Here is a 22,013-nt window from a genome sequence, read left to right as displayed (position 1 = left end):
TGTTAAAGGTATTTGCATACCATGAGTTTATATAGTGACATGAAGGTGGTATTTTCTCTTTCTTTTCCTAATGGTTCGTGGCATTCTGTTAGCTCTTTTGACTGCCATTGCACTCTGAAAGGATCTTTTCAGAGAATCTCACCATGGTGACCCCAAGATCCCTTTCTTAAATGGTTACAACTAATTTAGATACCATCATTTTGTATGTATGGTTGGGATTATGTTTGCCAGAGTGCGCTATTTTCCACTATTCAGCCCTGAATTTCATCTGACATTTTCACTGCCTTTTGTAAATTCCCTTTTTTTACTCTTTTCAGTCAGCTTTGAACTTTAACTATCTTATGTAATTATATATCCTTTGCAAATTTTGCATCCTTTCCTCTTTTTCCAGATAATTTGTGAATATGTTGAACAGCAGTGGTCCTTGGGGGGACTCACTATTTACCCCTCTCCAGCATGAAATCTGACCATTTATTCCTACTCTTCTTCTCTTCATCTTTTAACCAGCTAATGATCCATTAGGGCAGTGTTTCCCAAAATGTGGTACGTGTACCACTGGTGCTACTCAAAAGGATTTCAAGGGGTATGCAGCACCAGCAGAAAATAAACTACTGAAAATCAGGAGATCAAGTACTGGGATGGCACTGGGAGAGGGGTTACACGGATAAGGCCAAAGTTCTGAAGGGAATATGCGAATGTTCCAAGTATGGGAACACTTCATTAGGTGACCTTCCCTTTTATCCCATGGATATTTATTTGTCAGAGAGTCTTTGGTGAGGTACTTGTCCAAGTACATTATATCCGTTGTAGATGTCCTTGTCCATGTGGTTGTTGACCCCTTTAAAGAACTATAAAAGTTTGGTGAGACATGATTTCCTTTTACAAATGCCATGTAGATGCTTCCTCAACATATTGTGTCCACCTCTGTCTGCTGATTCTGTTTTGTACTATAGTTTTAACCAGTTTTCCTATGTGACGGAATTTGAGGGTATGCTCCTCCTGGTCATCCTTGGGATGCGCTCTGAAAGGGCAAAAGAAACTCCTGCACATTGAAGACCAGAAACCTCATTCATCCATTCTTGTAATAGACCTATAAACTCTGTGGAAGTTACTGAAGTCTGCAAATCATGATTTAAAGACTACATGTTACAGGAAATCCACTATTTACACTAGCTTAAAGTTGCAAGTTGCCTATGAATCGTGATCTCCTGATCCAAGGTTGGGGAAAGACCAAGCATCCCATCTGGTCTCATTCCACTAAGGCTTGGGTTTTTGGATGGGGTCAGAAACAGAATGCTCAAGTTCAGCCCCTGTTCAGGTGATCCTTAAATAGAATAGAGAAGAGTCAGCTGGAATCAGTTTTGGGTCAAACTGAGATGCTTTACAGCCTAAGCACAATGGTGACGACATTCCTCAGAAACTGTAAGCATTCTATGTATTCTAGACGATCTCCTATTCCTAAAGACTTCTGTTTGTCTTTTTATTTTTAATGTTTTTTTCTCTATTAGTTCACTACAAGTGTGCCGTGTAGTAATCAATATCTTTCTGTTCTGGTGGAAGGATGGTCTATTTTTACTCACTCAGCTAGAGTATGACTCATGAAAGGCCTGACCAGCACCTTTCCTCCCATACTTAAAGCTACCTCTCAATGGGCTGTAACTTTGTCCTGTCCAAGTTCACTAGTGCTACTTTTGAACCTGTGCTGACTTGTATGCAGTGGGGGCTGTCTGACCCCACAAATGGGGAGTGTCTGACTTCAGCCTGATCCCGCAAGCTCAGAATAGCCCACTTGTCCATGAAGGTGGCACTCTCAATACCTGTCACTTTTGCTAGAAGGATCAGTGAGTTGAGTGCCATTCCAGACCCTGCTTATACAGTGCTTCTCAAAGAAAGGGTTTCTCTTTGACTACACCCCAAGTCTGTTTGAGTTCCACATTGATCAGACTTACCTGCAGTGTTCCCTGTAAGTTGAGTTCTTGGGTGTCTGTCCTGGAGAGAGTTGGGTGCAAACCAGCTGATTAGTACAGTGCTCACAGCTGGCAGCCTGCATTTCTACTGGTGGTTCACATCCACAAAAGCCTCGGTGCAAATAACAGAATTTATTCCACCAGTAGATGGAAGAAGTAAGAGGGAACTCTGCTTATCTGTATTTTTCCTGAAGCCCCATGCTTTCACAAAAGACAAGAGACTTCTCTCTTGTTGTCTGTCATGAGTCAAACCCTTTAGAAATCTCAGAGGATCTTTATGGCCATAGCAGAGAGGATGCGTGAATAAGTCGTATCTTCTCAGAGGATTTCTAAGTGAGTCTCTGGATGTATGTTAAAGAACCACATGTGAACATTACTCCCCCTGAAGGTGTCACAGATCGCTTCATGCAAACCCAAGCTTTTTCCACAGTATTCATATCAGAAGTTCTATTGCAGCACATCAGTAGAGTGGCCACCTGGACTTCAGTTTACAGTTTAGCGATGCACTATGCCTTAGTCTGTGTCTTGGGTGTGGATGAAATAATGGTATTGGCACACATGTAAGTGTCTTTGCTGCCAGCTTCCTCACTTACCTTCAGTCTGAACACTGCTTAGTAATCATCCATATGTGCTGTACACATAGGGACTGTTGCTCAAAGAAGAAGGGGAGGTCACTTACTGTACCTGGAGGTTCTTCAAGCTCATCCTATCATCTCTCTGCTTCAGATCCTATTGAATTTGTGGTGAGATGAGGAACTGGAGAGGAATTCCCCCAACTACGTCTTACACCCTTGGTTGGGAGCATGAGGGAGGCAGTAGCGAACAAATGGATGCTACTTAGAAGAATTCCCTCACTCAGGTCCATGGCATGTATTCATACCTAAGTATGGTAATATGGATAATGATCTCACATCTCAGAGAACCTCCCATTACAGTAAGTAACCTCCACGGGGATGCTCACCAGCCACTTCCTCAGCCCGGGACCCCTGACCTTGCAGGGATGGCTATTTGACTGGCAACTAGGGATGTGAGATTCCGTTTAATTGGTTAACTGGTTAAACGATAGTTTTAACTGGTTACCCAATTAAAGAGGGGAGCAGCTGAGGAGGCCATGGACAGGGCTGCTCCTGCCAATCTGGGGTGCCCATGGTGCACGGGGGTCCAGGGCTGCTGCAGTCAAGCAGAGCAGCCCCTGTCCCTGGTGCACCACAGGCAGGGGTGCTCCAGCTGCTCCCACAGGCCATTGTAGGTGGGGACTGCTTCAGCCGAAGTGACCCTATAGGGGTGGAGCAACCTTCTCCCTGTGGTGGGCAGGGGGCTGTTCCTTCCCCTATTGGTTAACTGGTCAGGCATTAACATCTGTACGGACATCTTGGGACCAGCCACCTACCCCAGAACTCATGGGACCAGGCTACATACATCTCTCCCACTGCAGGCAAAACTCTTTGGTTACATCTACATGAGAAGCCTCTGTTGACAGAAGTCACTGTTGGAAGGGATTTCTTGGCAAAACTTCTGTCAACATATTGTGTCTACACATGAAAGCAGATCAAAGGAGCAATCCACTTTCTCGACAGACAGCAGCCAGACTGCATGGCCCTCTCTCAGCAGAACGGCTGACTGGAAGGTCTGCAATCAGCACAGCCCAGTGGACTGGAAGCCCTGTCTGTCAACAAAAGGGCCTTGGAGTGTCTACCTGGCTGTTTTGTTTACAGAACATTGTCAAGAGAGGCTTTATACCTGGACAGGGAGAGGTATAATGCTGCCGGAGGATGTGCCAAGTTTTGATGACAAACTGTCGACAAAGTGCATTTTGCGTGTAGACTCGCCATGTGTTTTTTTCCTGACAAAAGCCTCTCATGTAGATGTAGCCTAAGAGTTCCTGTGATGGGAAGTGCTGTAGAAGTGAAAGGCATCATTAAATAATTTCATTGTACCTATATTTAAATGTAATGAGAGAATATGTATAATTCTTGTATTATAATTCAAGTTATATGGAATTTGTATTCCAGTGATAAATATTTTAATCAATTAAGGATGGTGCAGCAAAGCAAGATTGCAAATAGAAAATAGCAGCCCTTTTGATATGATATGCGGATTGTGGATGCCATGGATGTTTTACTCCATTTCATACATACGGATGTAGTATAAATGTGTTTCTTCTCTACCCTCAAAGCAAAGCTTTCTTTTAAAAGTATACATGCAGCAAAATAAATGCATTTTCTCGGAAAATAAGTTATAAAAACTGTTGGTAAAATTCGCACTCTATGCATCGTGGCAGGGTGCCTCCCCCCCTTAGCCCAGGACCCTTGCCTCTTCCCCAACAGATCTGTTGTCCTGGCTTGGGGAGGGAGCCCACCACTCCTCCCACCCTAACCCTGCTGTTGGCACTCTCCTCCTCCTGTTGTGCTCTTGCTACTTTTTGCTTCGCTCACAGTGTCTCTCAAGAACAACAAGAAGTCTTGTGGGCACCTTATAGACTAACAGATATTTTGGAGCATAAGCTTTCGTGGGAAAAGACCCGTTTCATCAGATGAATGCATGCATCTGGTGAAGCGGGTCTTTGCCCACGAAAGCTTATGCTCCAAAATATCTGTTAGTCTATAAAGTGCCCCAAGACTTCTTGTTGTTCTCGAAGCTACAGACTAACACAACTACCTCTCTAAGTGTCTCAAGTGTCTCTCACACTCCTCTCCCTTCTCTCCTCCCCTTGCTCTCTGTCTCCCTGCCTTAAGCCTCCCAGCAGTTAGCTCAGCTGGACCTTGCTAACTGATTATCCATACCACATCCTATTGCTTACACCTGGAAGCTTAATTAACTCCTTCTATCTTTTCCCTAGCCCAGGCAGGGTTCTGGGCTGCCTTCCACCCGGGGTCTGCTGCCCTGATCCTGTTACAGCATGTTTCAATATAGGTTTGTAAACTTAACATCTCTTAGGAGTGCAATGTAAATTTTATTCACAGTAATGAGCATTATGTTCCTTGTGGCCCAGGCATTTGTGAGTGTTGATCACTACAGCTTAAGGAGATTTGTACATAACTGAAAAAAGCAGCTTTCTTAAGAAATTGTATTATTTTATCTGATGATTATTTGAAGTGTGTTACAGTGGAGAGTGAAGAAGTAAGTAAAGTGCTGCTGCTTTGAATGAACTATGGTTTGTAATGCTTATGGTGTGTTTATATTAAGAGTTGTGGATGTGTGGTTTCATATAGTTTAAAATACGAACAACTAAACAGATAAAAATAAAGGTGTCTGAGGATTCAGATAGCGCTCTTTTTGTAGCACATATTGCATCAGCAATACACAACTTCAGTTTGCTCTTTTTCTTGCTAATTAAGTGCATTGGGGAATCCATTATGCTTTCATAATGGAGACCTAGTTTGCAAATTAGACCCAGAATATGAGTCTTTGTATAGTCACAGGTGTGTAAGTAAACATTTTATGATATATTTGTGTTTCAGTCTAAAGTTAACATTCCTTATGTCCCTCACAGCATTGTTGAGCTGAAATTACACTTGTAAAGGACTTTAAGGTTGGAAGTACAAAATATTGTTACTTACACAATTTCCGTAAACCTTTTTTGCAGGTATGCATTCCTCAGCAGCAACAGAACTATTTGTTACTGGAGCACTGCCAACCTCTGGAACATTTCCACCAACATCTGCTTTATCAGCTTATCAGCATCCCAACTCTTTCAGCAGTAGAAACTTTGCTACTACTCCATCTCTGACACTTCAAGATACAACATTCAGTGCTGCATCAAATGGTCTTTTAACAGCTCATGACCCTTTACTGCAAATCAAGACATCACAAGGCACAATTCCAACTGCTTTGACATTGGAACGCCTAGGCAGCTCTGTTTTAAGTACCAGCATACCACCTCAGTCATCAACATACCGTTCTGCTCAAGAGTCTGCACCCCATCTCTTGCAACCTCAGTTTAGCTTGTTGCCTTCAACACTTGGAGGAGCTCAGCAGACTTCTCAGGCATACAGCACATCTGTCTTTTCCGCTTCCACTGCCTCCATTGATAGAGCACTTCAGAGAGAATGTAGTGTCATTAAACACCACCAGCGGCCTTCAAGTACACAGTCTGTTCAGGCACAACTAACTGGTTCACAGCATTCCTTACACAGTTATTTATCAAGTACAAGTGTAGTTAATTTTCAGGATACATCCAGGCAGTCAGGACTATCTTGTAGTCCAGTTGGAGATGCTACTGAGGTGAGCAATGGAGGATCACAACAGAAGATCTCTCAAGTCTCAGTGGAACTTGCTCAGTCTTATACATCTGCAGTTCCATCACCTGGTTTCCCCTCAACTTCTACAGGAAAATCAAAAAACTGTTCTGCAAAGCAACCATCAAGGTCAACAAAGACCCCTAAACCTCTAAATGTAGCCTCTCCTGTACAAACACAAAGCTATTCCAAAGCTGCACAAAACCAGAGTTCTGTAATAGCAGGCCAAGCACAAATCTATTCTACAGCACAGTTACCAAGTCTGTTGTCAGTCAGTCAATCCCAAAACTATGTTTCCACACAGTCACAGAATATGCCATCTGTCAGTCATTCACAAGTTTTCTCATCCAGCAAGGTTGAGAAGTTGCCCTCATATAAAACTCTGACTTTTTCTGGGCAATCACAAGCTATAACTTCTGATAGTCCGGGAACGCTAAGTTATTCTACAGATCAGCAGGTATTAACTTCAGTTCCAAATGAGAACTACTCTGGACAAACAAGGGATCTTTCTTCAGTTAGCCAATCTCAGAGTTATTCTTCTAATCATTCTCGGGGTTTATCTCCTGTTAGCCAATCACCGGTTAGTTATTCATCTCAATCACAGGTTTTATCAGCTGTTAGTCCTTCAGAAAGTTATACTTCAGGGCAATCCTTAACACTAACATCACCTTCTCTTCCATTTTCTTCCTCCCCTCGTGTTCAAAATTTATCAGCCTCAAGCCCAAACCAGAACTATATTTCTCTACAGTCTTCTCAGAATTCTCAGACACAAGAATCATCTTCTCCACAGTCTCAGAAGTTTTTGACAGCTCCTACATTTGCATCTCCAGCTCATTCACAAACACTGCAGAATAATAGATCTTCCTCAAATACAAAAATGTACATCAAAAGGAAATCTGACTCTAACCTATATGCGTCATCAAAACAAGAAGATGAATTGTCAATGCAAGATTTACAGGCACTGCAGCAGCAAACCTCTCTTGAATCCTCTACCCAAAGGCTAACAGATCATGAAATTAATGCTCAGGATGCTGCCTATAGGGTGTCAAAGGCAGATGACAGATATTCTCAAAGTGTAATCAGAAGTAATGCTCGTCTTGATGATCACATTGTTGGGCTTACTCTTCAAGGATCAAAAAAAGATGAGAGGATGGTTATTGGTTCTGTGGCACAGCTTACTCAACAGATTGGCCATATCACTAATGTAGCAAGCCATGATGTTAAAAAGGCAGCTAATTTAATGCAGACAGCACAAGTAAGTGTAAATGCTAAGGAAATAAACCAGCAGCATTCTCTTATGCATAAGGTACATGAAACTAAGGCCCAAGAAGAGCAGGGCCAAGTGATTAGCACATCATCACAGATTCAAGCTCATACCTTGAGGCATGGCAGTCAACTGTGTTTGCCTAATGCACAGGTACTTCTGGAATCTACCTGTGACTTACAAATTCTTCAGCAGTCAATACTACAGTCGGGGTTAGTACAAGCAAAGGCATCTCCACATGTGCAACGAATACAGAGTCCTCACCAGGTAGCACAACAGTACCTTCAAATGGATAGTCACATCATTCAAAGCAATGGGGGGCATTCTCAGCAACAGCTTCGTCCTCAAAATGCAGAAGTTATTAAAATGGACATTGCAGAGTCCTCAAAACCACTACAGCAACATATAACAACAAAAGACCATTTTACTCAACCAAATCAGCATGAATCAAAGAATCAGTTTGTTTCTTTTGGTTCAATATGTTTCCCAGAATCTATGCTTCTTAGCGACGAGAGGAATATCTTGTCTAATGTGGATGACATCTTAGCAGCAACAGCAGCAGCATGTGGAGTCACACCTTCAGAATTTGCCAAATCAACAGCTAATGAAGAAGAAATCCAGTCTGTTGAAAATGGTGATAATTCCAAATCTCAGTTCCAGTCAGTAGATGTTAGACATGTATCTCCTAGTTTCAGCTCCTCACCCACTGTAGTTGGGAAACCACACAGCATAAATAATATTTCTCTGAATGGAAGCCAAATTACCATAAACCTTGCAACAGTGTCTTCAATACAGTCAAAACATGCAGTCCTTGAACAACATATGGAGACTGCTGATCAAAACATGTCCACTAGAATGACTTCTTCAGCCCTTGGGCTTAGTCAGGAGGAGCAAGAACAAGGGTCTGGCAAAATTAAGAAACAGTCTAGCATTAGTCATGAATCTGAAGAAGATAATGATGTTTCCATTGATGGTACACTGAATGCTAGAGACTCGGAATTTGTTTCAAGTGGTCGGAGTCTAAGTGAAGAGAGTGTTACATCAGATAATGATTTTAATATGAGTGGTGATGATGGCATTGTAGTAGGTAACAAGATTAAAGGTCCATTGCAACCAATATCTGTGCTTCAAACAGGAGATGGAAGTCGTAGCAAAACTGAAGAAGAGAACCAAGATTTAAGTCAAGGAAACCTTCAAAAGAAAAAAAGTAAAGGAAAAAGCCAAATTAAAAATGCTACAGAAGATGACAGTGCAAGCCAGAAGCAACTAAAACGAAGTGGACAGTGCAAACGTCAGAATACCAGAGGAACTGACATTTGCTTAACGTATTCTTCTCCTGTTTCTGAAAGTTATGATACTTATCAACATCAAGAAAAAATGAGGCAAAAAATTAAAGAAGTGGAAGAAAAGCAGCCAGAAGTCAAAACAGGATTCCTTGCATCTTTTTTAGACTTTCTAAAATCTGGGCCCAGGCAACAGTTTTCAGCGCCTCCTGTACGAATGCCTAACAGGACTAGGCGGCCAGTTACCCAGATGGTCCGTGCCCCAGGTCCCCCGCCATTTTCAAAGTCACAGCAGGCAGTAGCTCCTTTGTCTGCTGAGGTTGGTTGTGAAAGTCCAACTAAAAAAGTTGATGATGAACTTAAGAAAAATTTGGAAACATTGCCTTCATTTTCTTCTGATGAAGATGATTCTGTAGGGAGTAACCACGATCTTCAGAAGAGCATCTCTACAGCATTATCAGCTTTGGATGATACTTCGGACAAAAAAAACAAATCAGGTAAATAGTTCTTTGCTTTCAAAGACATAATTCTGGACGTTTTCCATATACTTTACTTTTCAATTTCCAATATCTTTAGTTTTAAATAAACCATGTCTTTCAAAATAACTTCTGAGGTCACAATAAAGTTTAGAAGTAATGTTCAAATTATTGAACTGAGATTAAACTACATTAGTGGTTTCCACAGTAGTGGAAGTTATGTGGCTAAATCCTTGCATGCTGTTTTGAAAATGATTCCTTAAATGTTTCTCTTTTGAGTATAAAAGATGATTTTGGTATGGAATGGAGAAACTTGTGTTTTAGAAAACTGAAGTCAGCTCTGTTATTTTCTAACTCAAAATGGTAGATGAGGTTTTCCTTGGAAAACTCAGTAGTTCAGTACCAAATGTTCTTATCTCATGGTGTGACAGGATTGCCTAGGCCCTGAAGTCTTCTGCCTAGAGGCTTTGTGGTTCTGCCACACCCCACTCCTGAAACAAGGCAGGGCCTCCAAGCAGGCTAGAGTGGGAAAGCAGCCAGTTAGGGGCCAGGAAGGATGTATAAAAGATGCTGCAGAACAGAGCAGTAATTAGTTGCTGTGTGGAGCTCAAGGAGTGAAGACTGGCTAGCTGGAGGAGGTAAAAGTGCCCTGGACAGGTCCATATGGAGTGCTTATGGCAAATGAGACAGAGTGCTGAGGTAAGGGCAAAGATGGCACAGTTTCCCAGGCCCCCTATGCAGTGAGGAGCTGGGAACCAAGCCTCAGCCTGGTTCCTGGCTGCCCTGCACTGGCGGGAATTGGGAAACTGACCAGCTGGCACAGGGCACGGAGCTGGTCAGTTTCCCAGCTCCTGCAAGCCCAGGGGAGCTGGGAACCAGGCTGCAGCCTGGTTTCTGTCTCCTCTCTGACTTGTGTGAAAATTTGAGTTACATGTGTGCTTCAGGAATGCAACCCTCCCTTAACTTGAGGGTTTACTGTATTATGTACATATTAAATAAGATACGGTGATGCCATACTGTTTACATTAACTATAATTGTGGCTGTCCAGATACAACTTTACAGAACTCCCAAGCCAATCCATTATTTGGTGGCAACTATCCATAGGTGGCTCACAGACCTTTGGGAAAAGAATGCATCAAGTTGTCTTACAGCAGCATCTCTAGCCAAGTCAAGAATAATAGTATATATTATTTACAAAGGAACCTTATCCAGACCCTCTTTAAGAAAAGAATATCCAGATCATGAATCTTTGGTTTCAGAAGAAATAAGAGATCCATTATGTTTGTAAATTATTAGGTACTGCTTAAGAGACCTAATTCTCCTAAAAATGTATGCTGCTCACAAACAGTTTTGCTGCCTGGAGTTCAGTGCCACTTTGTCTCTTACAGCAAATTTTATATATAGAACATGCCTAGGATATTTGATCACTGGTTTGTATAGAAAGGTATTGACATTTGAAATGTATAGCAATAGAACAGGTGCTAGCTTCGAGCACCATGCTAAACATATATCCATAAAGATCCCTTTCTTGCTAAAAGAATGTGGGCCAGGGTATTATTTGTTGCTGCTCATATAAAGCTACCTTCATATCTCAGATACAGTGTATTTGGAATGCACCTCTTAGGAATTTCATGTAGCTAGTCTTGGGAGTCATAGAAACATAGTTTAGGAGGGACCCCAATGACCATGCAATCTAAATCCCTGCTAAAGTTCCAGTTTTGTTGTGTCTTGACTATGAAAGACAGATGGCTAGTCAGCCTCCTTTTGACAACCTCTCTAGGCAGTCTGTTCAGTCATCCTACTGTTTTTACAGTTAGAAAGTTTTTCCTGGGGTTGAATCTGCTGTAATGCAGTTTGAATCTATTGCCTTTTTTTCTTGCTTTCTCTGGCAAGAGAGTACAATTTATTTCTGCATCTTTTTATGGCACCTTTTCAGGTATTTGAAAATCATTATTACGATCCCTCGTAATCTTCTCTTTTCCTTATCATGCATACTGAGTTCTTTCAACCTTTGCTTTTATGGCTTGCATTCCATCCTTTTGATCATTTTTATTGCTTGTCTCCAGATTCTTGATGCTTTCCATTTTCTCTACATCCTTTCTATACATTGGTGACCAAAATTAGACACTATTCCAGTTGAGGCCTAATAAACGCTAAGTAGAGCGTAGGGATGTATTAGATTATCTGGTTACATGACTAACCGGTAAGCATCTGCTTATTGGTTAGTGCGATTAGGTTACTCTCAACCCACCTAAGTAAATAGGTAGTGGCTGGCTCAGCCCCTATTCCAGTTTTACCCTGGGATCAGGCAGTTTCCTCTTCTGCTGCTTTGCATTTAAAGGGCTAAGCCAGCACGCAGGTTGGCTTAGCTTCTGTTCCCCCTTCCTATCCCTGGTGTTGCATTTAAAAGGCTGATCCAACACAGGCTGGTTCAGTTTCTGTTCCTGTCATGAGTATCTGGCTCTTCCCTCCACCCCCACCCAGATGGGAGGACAGAAGCTGAGCCAGCCTGTGAGCTAGGTCAGTCTTTTAAATGCAGAATAGCAGGGTGGGGAGGGAGGTGATTAACCACGTAAATGACAGAAATGTTGGTGGTTACTCAGTTACCAGCTTACTCACTCTTTAACATCCCTACTAAAGTGATATTTTTACCTTCTGTGATTTATATGCTATGCCTCTGTTAATGCACTCTAAAGGTGCATTTGCTTTTTCTTTTTTTCTTGCAGTAGCATCACACTGCTGAAGTATGTTGTGGTTGTCACTTGTACAACTCCCAGATTCTTCTCAGCAGTACTGCTGCCAAACCAATTATTCCCCATTCTGTATTTGTGCATTTGTTATTTTCCCCTAAATATAGCACCTTACATTTCTTTGCTGAATTTCATTTTGTTTCTATAGCCCAGCTCTCAGAGCTCCCTCTGAATTTAAGCACTATGTTCCAAAGTGTTGAAAACACTTTGAGCGGTATTCAGTCCTTCTCCCTGGCTCCTTTATTCTTTTGCTTTGTAATGTTATGACAGGTTTTATTAATCTCACACTGACAGCAAAGGCCAAGGGAGACTGTGTGCGCACAGGTAGCTGCACCCCTAGTCCTACCAATAGGATCCATAGTCTACACAGACTGAAGGATGCCTAGGACTAGGACTAGTCCTACCAGTAATGTATGGTAGAGAAGAGGGCTTTAAAAGGAGGAAAGTGAATGAGCAGGTAACAAACAGCTGGAATGGTACTGAGGCAGCAAGAAGAACCCCCCATGTGAGAAACCATGCCAGCTCTTTGATGAGTTCAGCAAACTCCAGGGGCAAGCCTGCCATGGAGAGAATGACTCAGTCACCTGGCCGTAAGAAACCTGATAAAGCTGCTACTCAAGCATTCCTGAAGTAACATAGTGCTGCTGACCTTTTAACTTTGTTATCCTAGACAGCACTTGCTCTTTATTAAGTTTGGACATTTGCTTTTCTTCTGCAATCACAGTACACAGGACTACGGTGTGGGGCCCACTGCAAGGACTAAGGGTGTGTATACACAGCAAAGAAAAGCCTGTGACTCGTCTGTACCAGCCAGCTTGAGCTTGCAGAGCTCTGGCTGCGGAGCAGTTTCGTTGCTGGGTCGGCATCTGGGCACAGGAGCTCTGTGATCCTAATACCCTGCAAGGTCCTAGCTTGGAAGTCTACACAGCAGTGAAACAGGTTTTAGCCAAACCCATTGAACTCAAGGCTGTCTTAGGCCAGCCATGGGTTTTTGTTTGAAATGTAGACATACCCTTAGAGAAAAGAGCCTATCTATACCTGGGCTGACCTAATCATGGTAAACCTATGTGGCAGAGGAGCTTCACCTATCAAAGTTGGTACTCCAGACAGAGACGGTTATAAATACCATCCATCTTTCTTTTCCAGCCATTTAAAATTATTTTATGACTTTAAAGCAATCTGCTCCAATCTTCATATTTATCAAAAGTAATCATGTTGAAGATGTACATATATCATGAACGCTTTCATATCCAGCAGCCCGAGGACCAGGAGGTTGCTGGATATTCAAATATTCTGGATAACAACGAGGTATACCTAACAGTGCATAACACTAAAGAAAAACAAGATTAGATATTAAGAAACAAACAAAAATGTATGCAGAGCACTTTATTTACCCACGAGATTATTATTGTACACTGTAAACTTATACTGTATCTGCTATATTTATTTGTATTTACTTTCACTATAGTGTATTTATGGAAAACTTCACTAAAATTTACTTATGGTTAAAATGCCAGTTATTTGAGAGTTCTGGGTAATAGAATGTCAGTTAAGACAGAGTTTACTATATACTTGGTAAAAACATTTCTGTATGCAAATTTACATGTGTATGAACTCAAACCAGTGCCAATATATTGATTTAATTCTTTCACTATGAATAATTCATGTTCTTTTCTGAAATAAGTGTAAAAAGATTAGCTGTAACTAATGTGACCTAAAAATATATTTTTAACTTAAAATAATAATTTCACATATGTTACAGAAGGATGATAGCCGTGTTAGCCTATATTCTATCAAAACAAAAAAGCAGTCCAGTAGCATTTTAACAAAATAATTTATTAGGGATAGGCCCATGAAAGCTCACCACCTCATAAATTATTTTGTTAAAGTGCTACTGGACTGCTTTTTTGTTTTGATACTAAAGGATTTATTCTACTGTATATTCAGTAGTAAGGAAACTGTTTTGGTTGAATAATGGTTACGTTTGCTTTAGTGGGTATATTTAATTAAACTGGTTCCTTTATAACTTCCATTTTTGAGCCAAGGAAAGAGATGTGTCTTAAAATAAATCTTTATCTGTTTCTCTCAGTGTGAAATTCTGAATTTTAAAATGTTAAAAATAGTTAATATTTTTTCTGTATTTTTTCTGTTGGACATTCAGAATATTGTTCTGAGCAAAGTAGGTGAAGCTTTATTTTGTTTTTCTCTTCAGACTTTATTCTGTAAATATGGCTGTACCTTCGTTGACCTATTTGTATAAAGATATGCTACAAAAGTATTCCACCAAATCTCACTTCTGTTATACAGAGGACTATTTGCACCTCGTAATAGTAATTGACATTCTGCAACATGCTGGTCATGCAGAGTCAGTGCTGATTCTCTTATACATGTGTAATTGTACATCTGTTCATTTTTTAGACTCACCAATATAAAAATGTAAATATATTCAAAATTTTTATATATATATAATATAATCTCTTCTATTTTGGTAACTATTGTTCTGGGGAACTTCTAGATACACTTGGAAAACAATTGCATACCAACTTTTATATTATATAAAAATGTTGCAGCTTTCACTAGAGCAATGGATTTACCATACTTGCAGTCTGACTTGAAATATTTTATTCTGTATGCATTGTAACATATTTTCATGTACATTATTCAAATTTGGCAAAAGGGATTTTTAAAATCTTCCTATTTCCAGATATGTACATGTTTGTAATAGAGGGGAAATAAATGTCCAATTACCTTGTTTCTAGATTATTTTATAATGATGATTTATATGGACTGTTCTTTTTTTCTGTATCTCATTGTTTGAAATTTACCACCTGAAACAATACATTTAAGTTTTGTGCTATTTTAAAAGGCTATGTCCAAACCTAAGTATGATATTAGCAATGAAATTGTGGCTTGTGTTTTTAGTAAGATTAGTAAGTACAGCAACTATATCTTGAAAACAGATAACAATACAATATCTAAAGAAGTTTTCTTTCTTGAGGGACAAAGGGAATAATTTTGGGGACCTGGAAATATCCACTGTCTAAGCACAGCATACAGAAGTGGAATGCTTTACATTCCTTCAGTTTGTACCGTTAATTCTTGGTGCACAGCACTACTCTGTATAAATTGTATTATAGACTTGTAAAGAGTGTTAAAGATCTAACCTGAAACCATCTGTTAATGTATTAGGAGATGCAAAATGAGAATTCCCCAGAAATGCTAATAGATAATACATTTTTCATATTTGATTTGTTTTGTGTCTGTCTTGTTAGCCATTTTCCTTTTTCTTTATTTAATGAAAATAATTATGTAGTTGCACATCTGCATAGGGGAGGCCAACAAGATCCAAATAGTGCTTTGTTGGAGTCTGCCATTTGCTTTGTTCCACAGAGCAAAACAGTATTTTCCTGGTGGTTCTCTCTGCAATAATAATGTGTTGTTCTACAGCACATATAGCAATAGTGTTTATGTGCTATAGCTGTAACAAAATCAATTTCCTGCAAATATACAGACTTAATACTAATTATTTTAATTTATAGGTATAGGTTTAACTTAGGGCTAGCTATCTTTGCTATTTTAATTTATAGAATGGGTGATTTTTATGTATTATTTAGGAAAGCAAAGAAAATAAATATAATTTCCGTCTTATGTTGCTGATCCTTGATAATTCATATAACCAATGCTTGCTTGTTTTTCACTTCAGAAACTGAAAAAATGGCAGTTGCTTCTACTGCCAACACCATTGCTGTTGTAAAGCAGGAATCTCCAAACACTACTGCTCCTGTGGTAAATGTTCAGGAGAAAACAAGTTCTGCAGAACCCCTAAAGATAGCTGACCAGGATGGTGTGTCTTCAGACCAGTTAGCAAAAATACAGGCAGCTGTTGCAATAGAAGGATGTACTGATGAGGAGAATACGGACAGTGGAGGAGAGGGCATGTACAGAGAACGTGATGAATTTGTAGTGAAGATTGAAGATATAGATGTGCTAAAGGTAATCCAAATATTTGTTCTGAGTAATTACCCCCACACACCATGAAGCAGGTATCAAAAATCAAAGTGTTAAAGGGCAGAAGCTTAATATTCTAAGTTTTCTGTAGATATACATACTTCCACATTTGGCTGTATGTGCTTTAACCTTTTCCAAAAGAGCTAAAGTTTCCAAGGATTCTTGATCACAACAGAATACATCCTTACTGAAGACTTTGATAAGCTTACAGGAGTATGCTGTTGAAGAATTATGTCTTGGGTTACAGCTCCACTACAGTTTATGGTGACACAATTTATGTTGCTCAGGACTGTGAATACACCACTGCTCCAAGCAACGTAAGTGCTTGAGTGCACAGTGTTATGTGGTGGGAGAGCTTTTTCCACCGACATAGCTTCTGCTCCTTTTAGAGGTGGTTTTATTAGGCCAAAAAAAGGACAGAGCAGAGCATCTTCACCAGATGCACTGATCGGTACACCTGCACTGCTATAGCATGTTCATGTAGACATGCTCTTAGTTTTTTTTGTTTGGGGATTTTTTTTTTTTTAATTAATTTTGTGGAAGCTATGTTTGATCCTCTAACCCTTCAAAAGGTCTTCAGAGTTTAAGGAAACCTTACTGTTTTCTCCGTTTCTTATTCTTCTTCTGTGTTGTCTTTCTCTTCTCCACTCCTTTGCTACTGCTATAGCTTATTCATCAGATTATTACTTTTGTATGTCACTTTAAAAATCATTCCTAGATATCTTTATACTTTGCCTTCTTATGGATCTTTTTAATGCAAGTTTTAAAATAACAGTGCTGTCAATAATGTGCTTGGTTTGTCAGGTATGTTAAGGAAAAACTACTTTTAAATTATTCTCATTTTATAAGGTTGGGTCTTAATTGTATAGGGTTTTTCATTTTTTTTATAACCATTTAAAAATACACTTTGTTTTTTCTATACGCACCGTAAAATATGAGACTGTATAGATTAGTATTTTAAAGGATTTCTCATGGTTTGTCAGTGTTAATTATTACAAATATGTTTAAAATATTTGAAATACAAATATTTTAAGAGAATAATCTATTTGGGCTAATTGCTGTTGAACTAAAAGTTGAATTACAAATGTAATCTTTGTCCAGTTCACTAGTTACTACTGAACTTTTTGTTTTCAACTTGTTTGTAACTGTAATTATCATGATGTAAGGTTAGGTACTCTGGGAAATCTGCTGCCACAGAGAGCTAGCCCTAGGAACTATGCAGAATCATATGTCTGCTATTTGGTGGTATTCTTCAGTTTTCTTTCTAAAAAACATTTTCAAATTACCAAAAGCATCATGGGAAAAGAAACTTTGAAAAAAGTGACAAATTGATGAAATTAAAGGTCAGATTTTGATGGTTGAATTGTATTGTTTAGTAGCAGTGGCATCATAGCATAGATAGAGCTGGCTGTGTCAGCTTCAAGGATCTTGAAGAAATAAATTTTAATGCTTTGTCTATTGATGGTACTGTGTTGAATATAATTAATATTGTGGTGTAATCAGCACACAAGAATGGTGTAGCTGGAATCTGGAAAATTTAATTCAGTTTCTCTGTAAAGAAAAATATGGATAAACCTTGGAAGGACAATGAGCACAATTCTTAGCTAATAAGTTTTTGGTTCTTATAGCTTGCTTTACAAATGGGAAAAGAGCCTCCAGCTATCTGGAAAGTACAAAAGGCTTTGTTACAAAAGTTTGTTCCTGAAGTTCGAGATGGACATAGAGAGTTTGCTGCTACTAATAGTGTAAGTATGAAGGTTCCTTTTCAAACCACAGTGACTTCTGGTTTGGGCCCCTATTCACATAGGGCTTGTCTACACAACCACCTTCATTCGAAGGAGGGACGGTAACTAGGGTGTTGGGAGTTTACTAATGAAGTGCTGCAGTGCATACGCAGCACTTCATTAAGCAAATTCTGTCCCCACAGCAACTTCGAAGTACCAGCACACGTCAAGCCATGGCTCACCCGCTGGTACTTCAAAGTGCCAGAGCAACTTTGAAATCCCTTTTCTCCTGAGGAGGCCCTCCTGAGGAGTAATCTTTTTAAGTTTAAAACTTCGAAGTTGCCACGGGGGGGGGGGCGGAATTTGCTTAATGAAGTGTTGCCTGTGCACTGCAGCACTTCATTAGTAAACTCTCAACACCCTGATTACCACCCTTCCTTCAAAGGAAGGTGGTAGTGTAGACAAGCCCATAAAGAAAGTGTCTGAGCCTGGAGCCTTGAAGGAAGATGGCATTACTGTTTATTCTTTTCTGCAAAGACCTTCATAACTCTAGAGCTAGAAATGGATGATTAGTGGGTCCCTCTGTTACTTTTAGGCAAATTACATGAAGAGTTGCTGTTATTGTATGTTGAAGACCAGTTCTCACTTTCACTCTAGTGTTTTTTGTACCATTGAGGTCATGCAAAGGAACCACATTCTCATCTCAAGTGCACAGTTTATCATTCCCCCAGCAATGAGGGGTTCTCAGCTGGAAAAAAGCTGGCAGAGCTGGCTCCTGTGCCTTTTTCCTATACTTGAATCCTGGCAGTGTTTATGGGACAGAGAGAGAAAGCGGATTAGGTGGACTGGAGCTCCACTTTGACGATCACCTAGTGTATGACCCCTTATGGGTCATATATTGACAGTAGAAAGTATGATATCCCCCCAGTTGCTCTTCCATGTAAGTGTAGGTGCAGACAAGCCCAGTAACTAGCTCACTGAGGGTGTCTGTCATCCTATGCCTTGCAGAGCTCAGATGCAGGGAAAAAACAAACCCAGTGTCTATATTGTCATATTTTCCTCATTTATATATTTAAAATCCAAAGGCAATTCCATCCTAAATTTCAGCAGTTTTAGTTTTGATCATTTTTGTACCCAAGTAGAAGAGCTGTACATAAAGTACAATAGTATCTTTAAGTATTTGCACATGTAAATGTTAAATAACTCCACTGAGCATGTAACTTTAATAGTGAAATCTATATTTATACTATTTTTGTTTTGCTTTTCACAGTATCTTGGGTATTTTGGGGATGCAAAAATGAAATACAAACGGGTGTATGTGAAGTTCATTGAAAATGCAAACAAAAAGGAGTATGTCAGAGTCTGTTCAAAAAAACCACGAAGTAAACCTGTACAGTCTGCAAGGTATTTACTTTCAGGTCACTTTTTTTTTTTATTGTATTGGTTTGGCATGAGCCATGTACGTGGTCTAATACTTCAGAATATCTTATTGTTAAAATGACATTAATGCAGCATGACATGGAAACTTTCCATAACTTGCTTTGAACAATGACTTAATGTTTCTACAGCAACTGTTAACTCTTCCCCTTGGCTTTTATGGATTACAGTAGTTTTCTATTACAGCTGTGAAAGGTTAGAAATACGACGACTCAGTTGTCTATCGTGCTTTACTTCTTACTCAACATGGATGGAGGCCAGGTGAAATAATTTCTAAACACTTGATGATAATATATATGTATGCTGCTGGTACACAATTATATATCTCTTCCCTTGCCAGTTTTACAAGTTAAGCCTGTGCTTCCCATTGCATGAATAACAATTCTGTCTGGATGCCTCAGAAGTGGCATACATCATTCTAAACTCTGGGAAGACAAAATCTTTTATCTCAAATGGTAGAGATGGTTGTCAGAAAGATGGTTTCCTTCTTTTTCTGTCACTGCTCAGAGAGTGGGCTTGTTTGGCAGTAAAAAGTAAACTAAAGAATTTTGTCAACAGTTAAAATCATCTTCATACCTCTGACAGTATGTCATTTGTACACATTCACAGACTTCACCCTTATGTATCACATGCCAGCCTTTCAACAGCAATACATCTCCTAATGTCAAGAAGTTCAATTATTGTATTTCCATGCTAGTAAGACTATACAGTATTACTCATTGTTTTGTAACATGTTATGAATACAGTTGTATGTTTGCTTACTGAATTGAGTAATCCTAGTTACATTATGCTTTTACTTTACATTATTCTTTAGAATGGTTGACAGTAAAGTGAGCACCCTATTGGTGGGTAGATCCTTTATATCATGTAGATATTGGTTATATTTAAGGCACAATTGTAAATCCTGAAAATAACAAGTGCAATTATGGCTCATATCAGGAGTGCTTTAATAATTGAACATCAAAAGGTAATTCTCTAAAAAGTGGCAACAGGGATAGAGTATTAAGGATGAAGAACAAGAGAAGGATGAAGGAAAATATAGGTCGCCTCCTTAGCGGGGGAGAAGAGGTGATAATGGATGACAAGAAGAATGCTAAGTTATTTAATGCCTGTTTTACTTCAGTATTCTCTAAAAATGTAATTGTGGATAAATACTTACATTTAATATTATCAACAAAGGGGAAGGGAAATGCAAGCCAAAATGGGGAAAGAACAGGTTAAAAAATATTTAGATATGTTAAAGTCAACAGGACCTAAAGAATTCCCCTTAGTATACTTTATAGAAATAGCAGAGGCACTCCCAGAATCCTTTGTGATTATCTTTAAGACCTAAGAGAGGACTGCTGAGGTCACAGAGCGCTGGGAAATGGCAAATGTAGTACTCTTTTAAGAAGAGGAACAAAGACAACATGAAAAACTGTAGGCTAGTCTGCCTAACTTTGATACCTAGAAACCAGCTGGATTCGCTAAGAACAAATCATGCCAAACCAAAATATCTTTACTAACCTACTGAATAGGGAAGAAGTGGTGGTCATGACATCTATTGATTTTAGTAAGGCTTTTGACATTATTCCCTCATGATATTCTGATAAGAAAATTAGAGAAATATGGTCTAGATTAAATTACTATAAGGTGAGTGCAAAACTGGTTGAATGTACTCGAAGACTTATCAAAGGTTTGCTATCTAATGGAGAGTTTATCTAGTGAAGTTCTACAGGAGTCTGTCCTGCGTCTGATGTTTAATATTTCTAATAATGGCTCAAATAATGGAGTGGTGAATATGTTTATAAAATTTATGGACTATGCCAATAAGGGAGGATTGCAAATGTTTGGAAGACAGAATTTGATTTCAAAAAACCTTGATAAATTCTAGAATTAATCTGAAATTAACAAGATGAAATTCAATAAAGACAAGTGCAAAGTGCTACACTTAAAAAGGAAATCTCAAATGCACAAATATACAATGGGGAATGACTGACTCAGTGGTGATACTGCTGTTAGCAATCTGGGGGTTATAGTGCATCACAAACAGGAGTCAACAATTCAATACAGTTGTGAAAAATCAAATTCATTCTGGAGTGTATTAAAAGATACAGAAAGTAATTATTCCTCTTTGTTCAGCACTGGTGAAGCCTCAGTGGAGTATTGTGTCCACTTTAAGATGTGTACAAATTGGAGAGAGTCCAAAGGAGAGCCACACAAGTGATAAAAGGTTTAGAAAACCAGACCTGTAAGGAAAAATTTAAACTGGGCTTGTTTAGTCTTGAGAAGAGAAGACTGACGGGGGACCTGACAGCTGTCTTCAAATATGTTACGGGCTGGTACAAAGAGGACAGTGTCAGATTGTTGTTCACATACAGTGATGGTAGGAAAAGAAGTATAATGGGCTCTTTCTGGAGCAAGAGAAATGTAGGTTGGATATTTGGAAAAGCATCTTAACTATGAGTTTAGTTAAGCTCTGAAATAGGCTTAAAGTTTGTAGAGTAATATCAGGCTAATAGCTGCACAGCTGGGGGAAGGCAGAGAGAAGGTGCTCTTAGCTTGCCTAGCTGCCTGCAGCTGCAGTAGCTAGGCAGGCTGACAGCTTCAGAGCAGCTTCAAGTTTTGCTTAATTCGCGTTAAAGTAGTTACGCGCAACTAGAAGCTACGTATTTCAGGGGTTTCCTGTATTCTACTGTGAGCCAAGCAAATTACTGAGGTCATAGTGAGAGGGCAAAAAATAAAAATCTCATTCATTACATTTAACCTTACATAGTATTTATGCAAGAATATTAAATGCCACACATTCATATATCATCGTGAAAAGTAAAGCACAATTAATTTGTATTGTATTTTTTCCACAAACTGTTGATTTATAGTCTGCCA

The 22,013-nt window shown here is 39.4% G+C and overlaps 1 protein-coding gene across 2 annotated transcripts in view; it reads left to right on the top strand.

Moving 5' to 3' along the window:
• Positions 1 to 22,013, top strand: part of QSER1 (glutamine and serine rich 1) — a 69,417-nt gene that overhangs the window by 21,638 nt on the left and 25,766 nt on the right. For both annotated transcript variants that reach the window (XM_074997632.1, XM_074997633.1), the window contains 4 exons: positions 5,554 to 9,249; positions 15,683 to 15,972; positions 17,616 to 17,732; positions 18,982 to 19,115. In XM_074997632.1, the coding sequence (XP_074853733.1) occupies positions 5,554 to 9,249; positions 15,683 to 15,972; positions 17,616 to 17,732; positions 18,982 to 19,115 (4,237 nt within the window). The remainder of the gene's footprint in view (positions 1 to 5,553; positions 9,250 to 15,682; positions 15,973 to 17,615; positions 17,733 to 18,981; positions 19,116 to 22,013) is intronic.

This window comes from Carettochelys insculpta, chromosome 6, assembly GCF_033958435.1.
Source record: "Carettochelys insculpta isolate YL-2023 chromosome 6, ASM3395843v1, whole genome shotgun sequence".
NCBI lineage: Eukaryota > Metazoa > Chordata > Testudines > Carettochelyidae > Carettochelys > Carettochelys insculpta.
This window is presented reverse-complemented; position numbering and strand designations above follow the sequence as displayed.